A 12,450-nucleotide genomic window follows, 5' to 3' on the forward strand; every position below is an offset into this window, starting at 1 on the left:
AAAATCTTTTTCTGGATGAGGGCTAAGAACAATGCCACAGCCTCTGATTGTCCCAGAAGCCTTCCCAAAAGTCATCAAGGGAAACTGCCCCAAAATAGCTTCAGGGCCTGTGGATTCGCCGGCACCACGTAGCCTTCCTTCTGGAAACACTACCCAGTGTGCCTGCAGCTGGCTGGTGGGAGGGGGACTCCACTGGGCAGGACAGAGGCGCTGGGGACCCAGCCCCCAGGTTTCCCAACGCGGCTGCGGAAGCCGGGTGTTGGGACACCTGGCCGACAGCCCAGCACTGACCCGACCCCTGTGCGCTCCCCAGGGCACTGCTTCACGGAGGTATCACTGCAACTGCAGCAATGACTTTCTCTTTTTTTAATAACGTATCAGAGCTGGAAAAACACTCTGCAGCCAGTTCATCTTAGGACGGTAAGGCTGTAAGACCCAAAACCTGGACACAGCCCACAGGTGTCTCTTATTAAACACCCAGAACAGTCGGGAGGCCACACAAACAGTTCCCAGGATGGCTGAACCCGCCTACATGACTAACGTGACTCATTCTCGGACTAGTTCCATCCATGCAAAGATAAACAGCCTCTGTGCCGATGGGCTAAGGACTCTGACCCCGTCCGGCTCCCACGACAGGCACCTGCTGGCCAAGTGACACCCACTCCTGGGAAGGTCCATCTGTCCCCTCAGACACCCACCCTTACTGAGTTCCCTCCCTGACCTGCCACCCATGGATGAGACCAGGCGAGAAGCCCGTGAGCCTGACTGGGCAGTCATGCCCCCCGGACCTCGTCTAGTATTTCTGACGCGTCCCTGCTCCTCCGCGAATACTCCACACGCAGGCCTGGCCAACTGGGGGTTACTGGCCTCTCCATCGCCACCGGGTGGACAGTGATGGTATCGCTGGCAAAGGATGCTGACTCATGAGTTCCAAACCCTGCCCACCTTGGGGACAGAGCCTTCGTTTTTGAGAGGACACTTGTTCCTTTGCAAAGTCGCAAAGACACCCCTGTGTTTGCAAGCCCTGTCCAACCAGAAAGAAACACGGAGCCTCAAATGCATTACGTATCATTTTATCAACACAGGGAACCAGTAAAAGTGGCAGTGCCTGGACTTCTAACAACCGATCAATTCTTTGGGCAAGGTACCAGCCTCTGTGCAATTCAATACGGTCGGGGGAAATCTTTATTCGAGGCTTTCTGGGTACCAGGTTCCCTTTCTAGCTTACTTTTTTAAGGTTAAGAAAAAGGAAGTCTAAAAAATGTTGCCCTATGATGCACCCCTGTCCTTTACCCTGGTCTGCTTTGCTGATCGAAAGGGAAAGGTTTCTCTCTAAAGCACCGTATGAGATTCAACTTGTAAAAATAGAGGGAACTACAGTCCTTTTTTCAATTGGTAAAGCAGGAAAAAAAGATAAAGGTTTTCCCTCCAGTTCTGAAATCCTGCTGGTTGTCCAGGAGGGCGCTGGCTGCCCCTTCTCACAGTTAAGGCACGTGTGTTTCTGTTGCCGGAACGGCTCGCCGACCTGCCCGTCCCACCGTCCAAACTAGCAGGCTCAGCAAGGGTCTGCTTCACAGCAATCATCGAGTATTCCTGAAGCCAACCTTACAACGAACAACTCACCCGTTTCACCTCTTCCCAAGATGACCTTCCAATTTTAACCATATTTAACAAAAGCCACACTGCTCAAATTTTGCATCAGCGTATCAGACAGGACAAAAATAGCATTTTCTTCTGCTTGCAAAAATAGAATTAAATATTGGTTTTTAATTCCTTATTTCTATCGTAAAGATCATACGTTACTGAAAAAGGATTATTTCTAATTATGATAGAATTTAAACCCCCTTTAGGCTTACAACAGACCAAAGTACTGCCCAAATATAATTCTGTGTAAAACTTACCATCAAGGGAAGAAATGGGCAAATGATGTATCATAAGTTCAAAACCTGACACCAGCAGGTACTGAGCTGAATAATATGAAATCCTTGTGGCTGAATATTTAAAGTTCAGTGTGGGAGGGGAAAACACACGTATGAGCATCTTCTTGGTTCCTGAATTGGTCTTTTGTTATTATTTGACTATTCTGATTTAGAACTATGGTCTGAATGCGGACTTCTAAATTGACCAACTGGTGAAGTATTCACCAAGAAAAGCAACATCAGGGTCAAAGGCAAAATAACGCACTTGGCTTCGCCCTCAGAACTCCGAGAAATGAGGACTTATTTATAGCCCCACACGTAAGTGACTGCAGGAGGCCTGCAGCCAAAGGAGTGATGCATCAAAAAGTGTTTACCCTTGCCCGGGCCTGCGGCCGCCACGGAGGCTGCGCTTGGTGTGTTTCCTGTAAAAGGGTACACACCAGCCAGTTGTTACGTGCATACCCCAAAATCCAGAGCTCAGACTTGGCTTCTCCATACCGACCTTCTTCACCCGCCCAGAGAAGTATCACCAGAAAATATTTGATCCAATGGCTCCAATAAGTCTAGCAGCAGACTAGAAAAGCCAAAGTTCTATACGAGTAACTGATTTACCGCCAGGAAGCTATGAACTGGTGAGCTCCTCACCCAACATTACAGAGAGCTACCTCATTTTAAGTTCCCAGTGTAACCCCCCCACCCCTCCCCCTGCAAAATCAGCCTATCATGTCAAACATGCTCGCACTGTCTGCACCCCGAAAGTCAATCATGGTCCCAAATTCCATGAAGCAAGAACACCCAGGTGTAGGGTATCCTCTTTCCCACTCCCATTTTTGTGGGTTGTTTTCTATTCTGGCAAATCCAACTATCAAAAGACAGAAAGCAAACATGTAAACATGCAAATTCACTAATTAGTCTCACCCTCCCAAGAACACTAAAATCTAGAGCCACCATTATACCCCTGTCAGGGCTGGACCAGACCTGGAGGTTCCATTCACCTCCTCAACCAGACTGAGAGCCCACCTCCACATGAGCAAGGCTGGGAGTACTCTGGATTTTACCCAGACTTGGGGCTTTGGCCTTATGAGCACTCACCTTAACCAAATGTCTAGTTCGGGAAGATGAACGTTGGGAGCTAAGAGAAGTGAAATCAGACCTGTGTCATACATGACTACTCAGATGTGTATACAGACTGCAGTCACAATTAGACTATCTCTATGATACAACAAGGACTACCACATAGGATTGCCAATCGCCCAGTGTTTGACATAAAGGAGCTTACAGTTAAAGCTCCCAGAATGAACTACTGGAACAGAAGACCCAACTGCTGACCATCTTCATGACCCCGGGATGAAAATCATTACTTAAATCCAAACTTCACAAATCTGATTAACACGGCATCTTTCACAAAAGTCCTTATATATGAAATTAAACTGTAAATGGCTATAGACTACAAGAAAATGTTCTACAATATAGCAAACTGAAATCCATCCAGATTAAACAAATAAAACCTACAAATCAGTAAGAAAAATAATGGAAGAAAAAACTGGCAAAAAGAATAGGAAAAATCCAAATTGCCAATAATTATATTTTTTAAATGTGCATCCCTACTAGTTATCAGGCACATGCAAATTAAAATAATTAAAAAGTTATTGTTCAGGGGTGTCTGGGTGGCTCAGTAAGTTAAGCACCCAACTCTTGATCTTGGCTCAGGTCATGATCTTACAGTTGAGACTGAACCCCACATAGGGCTCTGCACTGACAGCACAGAGCCTGCTTGGGATTCTCTTCTCTCCTCTCTCTCTCGCTCACTCTCTCTGCCCCTCACCAGCTCATACACTCTCCATCAAAATAAACTTAAAAAAAAAAAAAAAAAGAAAGAAACAAGATCGTTCAGATGAGAAAGAATTTAGCAGATATTGAATTAAATGGGATAACTTAAAATAGCTGGACCAGAAATGACGGTAACTTTGTGATGATGCCTACTGAACACTTGTATTTCATTTTTTGTGACTTACCTGTTCATGCTCTAGTGACAGGTGTATAAGCAGCTAAAATCACGCCCATAAATAACCCAGCAGTACCTAGTAAAAGTGCAAATCGCACTACTTCTGCACATATTTTATCTGCATTCAAGGAAACATAAAGATTATTCACCGTATGCTACATATAAGAAATAAAAATAAGAGAAGGAGCAAAGTGTGGTCTCTCTGAATTATGAACCACTACATAGCATTTAAAAAGAGTGAACCAGGGGTGCCTGGGTGGCTCATTCGGTTAAGCCTCCGACTTCGGCTCAGGTCATGATTTCACGGTTCGTGGGTTCGAGCCCCTCATCTGGCTCTGTGCTGACAGCTAGCTCAGAGCCTGGAGTCTGCTTCCGATTCTGTGTCTCCCTCTCTCTCTCTCAGAAATAAATAAAACATTAAAATTTTTTTAAATAAATAAATAAAGAGTGAACCAGAATTAAATGTATTCACATGAAAAGAACTTAAAAACATAAGTTCACAAGGGGGGAAAAACAGATGCAGGATATTTATACTGTGATATATTTCTAAAAACTAAACCTCCACAAAATGTCATGTTTGGGGACAATGTCCTAGTGTACCCTATATACAGGTATATACGTCCTAGCATACACTAGTAAATTAAGCCTATGACAGTGGTTGCTCCTTGGAGTAGGAAGGGCAGTGCTGATCAGAAGTGACTGAGTATCCACTGAGATGTTTTCTTTAAAAAAAAGGTCGAGGAGGGGCGCCTGGGTGGCTCAATCCATCGGGTTGATCATCTGACTCTTGGTTTTGGCTCAGTTCCTGAGCAAAATCCGAGTCGGCCTCTGCGCTGATGGTGCAGAGCCTGCTTGGGATTCTGTCTCCCTCTCTCTTTCTGCCCTTCCCCTGCTCTCTCTCAAAAAAACTAAATAAACACTTAAAAAATCAAAACAAAACAAACAAACAAAAAAAGGTAAAGGCATCAAGAGCAAATATAACAAAAGAATTAACATTTATTAGGGATGACTAGGAATATGCCTGTTTTACCATTTTTTCTTTTTTTTTTTAATTTCTCAAAATGAGAATTTTCCCCGTTAGCCTCGCTGATCCTCGCTGAACCCAGGTAGACTTGCTTCTAACGTGGTCGGCTGTCCCAGGGAAGCTGAAGTGAGAAGGGCCCCAGCAGGGAAGGGCTGCATACCCCTCCTGTGTCTGTCCCAACTTCCTTCTCCACCTGCATCAGGACTTACTACATTTCCCATCAGCAACTTCAGCAATTCAATCTGAACTCTTATCCCCAGTGAGTTTTACTCTGCGGCATACCCTCTGAGCTTTTAATTACAGACGTCTTCGCCACTCCCTGTTTCTAGAGCCGAGGTAGCCGCATTAAAATTCCCCAGAGACAAACCCAGCGGAAAGCAGCACACTGGTTTGGCTGACCAATGGACAACTTCTCAAAGCACAATGGAAGAGCTGTGGCCAATCTGGGTCTTACAGGTGTACAAAAAGCACAACAAATGAAACGTAGAGTTCAGAGAGAAAGAGAATTTGGAACTTTATTTGCCTCTACTTCAAAATGTCAAAAGAAACGCACCTGCCACATAAAAGACCAAAGGTGAATACTGCTAATATTTGGAGAGTTCTTAAAAAATTAGACTAAGAGATAAAAATAAAAACACACAAGTAAGGAATCACAAGAGACGAAATACAATGGCCAAGAAGTCCCATAACAGGTAACCATGTAGGGGGTGAGAGTTTCATATGCATGCTCTCATTTAACCCTCAACGTGACCCTATGGGAGCAGCAGTTCCGAAATACTTGGGAAGGCGAAGCATCAAGTCCAAGTTCTCAGAGCATATAAATAGAGCCTGGACCGCTGACTAAAAATCCGAAGCCCCAACCACTGAGCTTTACTGCAGAGATATGACTGACTGACCCCCTTGAGGGGAGGATCTGGGGAAAGGGGTCTTCTCATGCACGGTCTCTGAGGACACCAATTCCAACCGCTAAGCAGTGGGTGTCTAAGTGCTGTCAGTGAGCACACCCTACCACCCCCAACCCCGCTGCGAGGTCGTGCACCTGAAGATAATTCCAGAAATCCTAAAAGACACATGGAAATATAAATTTCCACAGAAGTGCACAAAAGCAGCCCCGACAAGCACTGTTCATGACAAGGAAACACCGCAAACTCAGAAGTCACCAGTAAGGGACTAACTAATCGGTGGCATACGCACGCCGAGGAAGGCCACCAAGCTGCTTCTGTACTGAACCGTCTCTAGAACATACGTGGTACCATCCCGCCTAAGTCAAAATGCGTACAGGGCTCTACATGTGCATACGGAGACGTTTTCCAAAATTTTAACAGTGGCCAAGATCTCTGATGATTTCTACTTTCCTCCTTCTGCCGTTCTGCGTTGTTTGGATTTTTTTTTTTTCTTATCTATCCTTTTTACCAAAACATGACACCTCCCTGAACATCTGGGGTTTGTCAACGGTTAAACGTAGAAAGCTTGGAATTCTAGATGAAGTAAACCCTTCCTCCTGGGATCTGTTACAAAACTAACTATTCGCCACCGTCGCCACTGCCAGCAGCATCCAGGAGGCAGCTCACCCCTCTCCCGCGCGCCCGGCCCCACCTGTCCCTCCACGGACTCGGCCCTCAGGAGACCCTTCCCACTCCCCCAACAGTCCGACTTCACCCCCTCCGCCCTGCCCAGCTCCGCCCCCCAGGCCTGGGGACCGAGGACTCGGCCCTCAGGCGTCAGCTTACTCCCCGGCCTGAACCCAGCCCCAACCCCGAGACAGTCACCGTCCTGTCCCCGAGGCAGGAGACCCCTCCACCCCCGCTCAGAGCCCCCAGGGCGGGCAGAGCGCGGCTCTGGGGCCCNGCCGGGACCCCCGCCCGCGCGCGCTCACCCTCCCGGCAGCGTCTTCTCCAGATGGTGTCGGTGTGCAGGATGCGCCGGAACTTGGTGCAGACCTGGGCCAGGCTGGGCAGGTCGGTGCCGGGCAGCGAGGCGAAGATCTCCACCAGCAGCTCCGGCGGCAGCTCCAGCAGGGAGNCCCAGCCGGGCACGGGAGAAGAATGCCATTAAAATCGGGCGACGGCAGCCGCTTCCCGACGGAGGACGTGCGCAAGGGCCCAACTCGCCATCTCCAGAGTACGGGCTCACGCCGCCCCACTGCGCTAACAGGGGTGGCGGCGCGGTGAGATGCCGGCGGGNACGGCTCGAGGTCCCCGGGAGGTTCTCCTCCGCGCAGCGCTCCAGGGCGGCCCGAGGTCCCCCGGAGGAGGTTCCTCGGACCCCTGAGAACCACCCCCCCAAGACGGCCCTGAGGACCCCGCCGTGCACGGCCACAGGGACCTCCCCAGAGCCTCCACGGCACACACCGCCACGGCTGCAAGGACTACCCCAGGCAGCACCCAGGACCGCCTGGGGCCTGATTAGGTGGGGGTGGGGGCGATCTGAGCAAACTTGTCTAGCGCCCCAAACTGCCCACGGAAGCCAAACAGAACCACGATTGTGCCAATCAGCCTCCTTTCTCCTATCTAAAAATTGACATTCACTCATTTCTTCCCTCATTGCAATGAAAGGAGAAATCATGCTAACTGATGAATCAAAACACCAACTCCGGCGCTGTCCAAACTGGTCTTGTGGTTCCGCCCTTAGTTACCTTGTTTACTGTGCTCCAGGGCACGTGTGTTCTAGAAGGCGGAGCCCAACTGGGGAGACTATGCATAGCCTTCCCGTGACAGTGGCTTACCTTAAATAGCTCACAACAAGAAACTAGTTATTAGTCGTTTCCAGAGTCAGGCCCCAGGGGGTGTGGATGTGGTTACAGGAACCTCTCTACAACAAAGCCTTAAACCCTGCAGGAACTGCCCTGGGTATAAAGCGAAGCCAGGAATTCCCTGGCCACCCCAGTGTTTCTGCCGGAGGCTGAGGTCTTGCTAATCAGATAGAAAACTAATGACCACAGTTCCCACAATTCCTGACTGTTCACTATCGCCTCTGTAGAGAGGTCTTAGGCCAGAAAGAGGGCTGCCTCCCCTGGTCCGTGGAATCTGATAATAGGGGAAGTGCATCTTCTAACAAAAATAACAACACAGTACGTCATAGTTCAAACCTTGACCAGCTCAGGTGAGCGCCACTGAGAAACAACACCCAACTGGCCTCTCTGCATCTAGACTGTTTTTCAGACCAGTCTCCACACTCGTATCACAACACTATTCTTTGCAATAGTAACACATAAGCCAAAGCCAACTTGCTGCTGTGGCGCACACCTACGTAAAGGTATTTAATGGTCCCAATGATTCCTTACCACTCCACGTGTAAATCCCAGTCTGGCCACAGGGCCTGTGCCCACACCCATCTCTCAGGGGCGCCCTCTGACAATCCAAAACTCACCAGCCTAGTTACATCTCTGACGTGGCTCAAGCCTCTCCTCTGCCAGCAAGACCAATCACCTCTGTGCCATTAAAGAGCCCCTTCCTCCTTGTCCCCAAATAGCATCTCCTAGGAAGAAGCCCATCACATTGTTTTGTCATAAACACTTGCTTCCTTTGTACCAATCTCCCTAGATGTAGCCCTTGTCACGTGATAGATACGCCAACACACGTCATCATGTAGTCAATGAATGTTTACTGACTAAATGTTTCTTGAATAAAAAAAAAACCCAGCTATAAGACTAAAAACTGAATAACATGAACCACACAGATTTAGAGAAGCCTGGTGGATCAGCATTGTATCCAAGCTACGAAGTATTTCAGCAAGTGGAAATAAGTGATAAACTTTTGCAGAATGCCTGACTAGCCTCTGTGCTATGTTCAGTGTGGATCTATAGCTTCTAAAGCATAATCTTTGCCACTGTTAAATTTTAGTGAAGTTTTTTTCCTAAATCTATCTCCCCCCTTGGCAATTTTCTCTTGGAGGAGTCTAGAGTTGTATTAATGTACAAAATAATTTTGTTAAATTTCCATCTTTAGAAGAACGGTGAAACTATTCTGTTTATAGTGTGGATTGGATAACCAGACAGTTAGGAAGACCTAGCTATATCTGTGTATTCTTGAGGGCAAGACTAACAGAACGTTGCATATGATAAGCCACCCCAACATGTGCAAGGATTGAATTGGTGCTAACCAGAATAGAAAGAAACATTTGGCTGTGGGAGCTCTGGTGGCCCCTGTTGGCAGAAAGGAGCCCAAGGGGAAAGGCTATGGGTAGCAGATAACTATTACACATTAAACCCAAAAAGTTTTGTGTGTCCTGAACACTTTCATTGACCCTTATACAGAAATGTATCCCATACAAAGAACAGTAAGGGGGATATGTTCATATCAAAACAAAACAAAACAAAAAAACTAGATGAAAGAGATCATTTGCTTTAACACTAGGATGAGACTATAATAACGAACTCTTTGTTCTAGAGAACTGGTAACATCTAAGGAGATAAGTAGATTACCGAGAAGGATTATTTTTTATCAGTTGCCCCAGGGAGTGCCTGGGTGGCTCAGTCAGGCTCAGGTCATGATACCACCGTTCCAAAATTCGAGAGGCTCAGGTCATGATACCACCGTTCCAAAATTCGAGCCCCACATTTAGCTCTGTGCTGACAGCTCAGAGCCTGGAGCCTGCTTTCGGATTCTGTGTCTCCATCTCTCTCTGCCCCTCCCCTGGTCGCACTCTGTGTGTGTATGTGTGTGTCTCTCTCTCAAAAATAAGTAAACATTAAAAAAATGGTTGTCCCAGAAAGTAGTATTTCTTGGACCTAAATAAACTGTTACCTTTTTTACCCCTGCTGGTTCTCACAATCCAGATGTGAAAATGGAATCTTACCCCGTTGCTCGGAAGAATAAGTCAAAGTAATGGAAAGAAGGGGAGACACTCAAAGGCCAAACAAAGGTTCACAGTTGAAAATAAGAGGGCCCATAGACACTCAACGGATGCCTCCCTTAACAGTCCCATAAATGGGCAAAAGCTGGAATCACAGATCCTTCCGAATTTGCTTATAAGCAAACAAAGAACCTGTGGAACACCGAATCAGCTGTTCGTGCTCCTTTCAGAAATAATGTTAGGTCATGTGAGTGATCTGTGCTGGCTTTCCTGCATGCACTCGCTCGCTGATTTCTGAGGTTGTCTCTCAGAGACAGCTTCCCTGGGAGAGGAGGCACGGTGGCACACGGTGTCTCTCGCGGCTGCTGACAGCAGCTCCCGGGAGCCAGCGAGGACACTCCTAAACACCTCTATCCATTGAGGGTCAACTTCAAAATCCTCCTGACTAAATCCTTTCTGAGAATAGCTCCTGGGCTTCTCTTGAGCAATACTTGTTTGTTTACTTGGTCTAAAGAGCAGAGATGACACAGGGAATGATAGCACAACTGGCCAATGAGTGGCCAGACATCCTCCAGGCTGGAAGATCTCTTCCAATCAGAAAGAGGAGAGGTGGGACAGGCCAGGGCGCCCTGAGGTGCTGAACAACCTCTTGGTGTGACTCCTCCTCCATGTTGTGTGTGGCAAAAATAATGTCTCCTGCCCTGCAGGTTAACGTTTCGGGCCTCATTTAACAGATTCTTAGAAACAGTCGGACAGCATGATTTACAGCCACATTACATCACTAATGCGGGGAGGGAGGGTATCATGTTCAATTTTTAGCAGTGACCTTATTTCCTCCACAATTATGGTCATTTCATGTCACAGAAGAATAGAGTCCGAGTTATTTAAAACTGACACCATCTGGCTTGCTGGAATACTAGTCAATAATTTAAAAGCGCCATGAGATTCCTGGAGAAAGCATTGAATAAATTTAAATGAAAGATGTGTTCTTGCTTTTCCACTTTATATGGGTTATTTTAAGGAATGGTAATATATTATCCTTTTAAAAATAAATCGTACTGTGCTTATATTAATTAGCTTGATATAATTCATGAACATTAATTTACCACTGAAAATTGTTCACATCAAACTATTACTAATTAAACTGCAATCTGAGGGCGTGTGAGATTTTTCATATGCTCAAGCACACTTGTTTTCAAAAGTTACACTAAGTTACATTATCTGCATGTTAAAATCAATTAGTAAATTTTAGATCTGATTTAACACTAATTATATGAATATGCTATTCTTACACGACGATGATGCTTACGAGAGACCTTTACATGCCCACTGTCGTAGAGGATTTTCTGAGGCACACGTAGTGAGATGTGGATTTAGGTGCAAGTAGGAATTCAAGGTTAGGGAAGACTTTAGCAGTCACTGTAAACGCCGACTTCGGTACTTGAAAATCACAGAGTGATTCTGTGGCATCACTACCTGAGCCCTTGAAGCCTATCCCTGGGGCTGCAAACTCAAGGCCTGGGGTAATTCGGTAAAGCTTTATGCACGCCTAAGGGACTATGGAAATATGAAACCCTCCTTCCCTTCCCCCACCTCCATATGCCAGATATTGATTTTCCCCCCTCTTGCATTTGGATCAGTTGTCCAGCAAGAGAACGAAAAGTCCATTTCTTACAAAATAGCAATTAGGCCAAGAAAGCAACTCCCCAGTCAATATTTAATATTTAAAAAAAAAAAATCAAAAGAAAGCAGTGTCCACACTGTCTTTTAAGACTTCAACCCCGATCATTATGCGTTTGGCACCAGGTGGGTACAGAACAAGCGCTTACCGGATTTCTTTTCCTAATTTTCACAGAATAAATACAAAGCAACCAAGATAATACCCTTGGAGCTTGGAGCCTTCCTTTGGGACTCTGGCAACCAGAGAGAATGTTTACGTGGTGTTTATTCAAGAGGTTTTTCAAGATAAAGGACTGTGACAAAGGGGAACAAACCTGGGGCAGAAGGGAGCGAAAAGCTACAAGTAACCTCGTGGTCCTGGGGAATAATTACACAAGGGTCCGCACCACGTTCGGCTTTTCTGTAAGAAAAGCAATCCCAACCATATTAAAACCACATCGAGGAACAGATTTTAGCGTGTGGTGTGTTTGCACCATAACGTACGTCGCCCAGCGCAGTCGCTTTACCAAACGCGCACTCCAGAGAGGCTTCCACAGACTTAAACGCGAAAGAGGCCCGGAGAGGCGGTTCAAAGCACGAGGTGCTCAGCGCAGTGGGGCCCGCACCCCGGGCACGTCCTGCGGGCGCGGGCACCCCGCGTCCCCTCGCCACGCGCCCGGCGACCTCAGCGGCCCCTGCGCGTTCACAAAGTGCCTGATCTGGACCGGCAACCCGCAGCCCCCGGGCCCTTGGCGCAGCGGCGGGAGCACGNAGTCGCTGTCGCCACAGTCGGAGTCTCCGCCGCCGCCGCCTTTCGGAACAGCTGGGACCCTCCGCCTCGCCTCCCGCGCCATGCCGTCGGAGAAGACCTTCAAACAGCGCCGAACCTTCGGTGGGTGCGGCGGGGAGCCGGGCCCGCGGAGGGGCCGAGACGGGGACCCAGGGCTGCCCGAGTCGGCGGCGGGGGCTGACGGAGGGCCGGGGGGGAGGAGGGTCGGGGCCGGGGGCCGGGGGCTGGCAGAGGAGCCGGGGCCCGGGGGCTGAGGGGG

The 12,450-nt window shown here is 47.8% G+C and overlaps 2 protein-coding genes across 4 annotated transcripts in view; one reads left to right on the plus strand and one right to left on the minus strand.

Moving 5' to 3' along the window:
* FBXO31 (F-box protein 31) overlaps positions 1-8,437 on the minus strand; it is a 42,061-nt gene extending 33,624 nt beyond the window's left edge. For 2 of the 3 annotated variants that reach the window (XM_077754098.1, XM_077754096.1), the window contains exon 1: positions 8,318-8,437. The gene's annotated coding sequence lies outside the window, so the exon portion shown is untranslated. Of the gene's footprint in view, positions 1-6,824; positions 6,965-8,317 lie in introns of those variants that run through there. The other variant, XM_077754102.1, reaches the window with a different exon arrangement.
* A 3,740-nt stretch (positions 8,438-12,177) lies between these two features.
* Positions 12,178-12,450, plus strand: part of MAP1LC3B (microtubule associated protein 1 light chain 3 beta) — an 11,846-nt gene continuing 11,573 nt past the window's right edge. The window contains exon 1 of the mRNA XM_077754103.1: positions 12,178-12,293. Within this exon, the coding sequence (XP_077610229.1) occupies positions 12,254-12,293 (40 nt within the window). The 5' untranslated portion in view covers positions 12,178-12,253. The remainder of the gene's footprint in view (positions 12,294-12,450) is intronic.

Source organism: Crocuta crocuta, unplaced genomic scaffold, assembly GCF_008692635.1.
Source record: "Crocuta crocuta isolate KB4526 unplaced genomic scaffold, BGI_CrCroc_1.0 scaffold61, whole genome shotgun sequence".
In the NCBI taxonomy this organism is placed as follows: domain Eukaryota; kingdom Metazoa; phylum Chordata; class Mammalia; order Carnivora; family Hyaenidae; genus Crocuta; species Crocuta crocuta.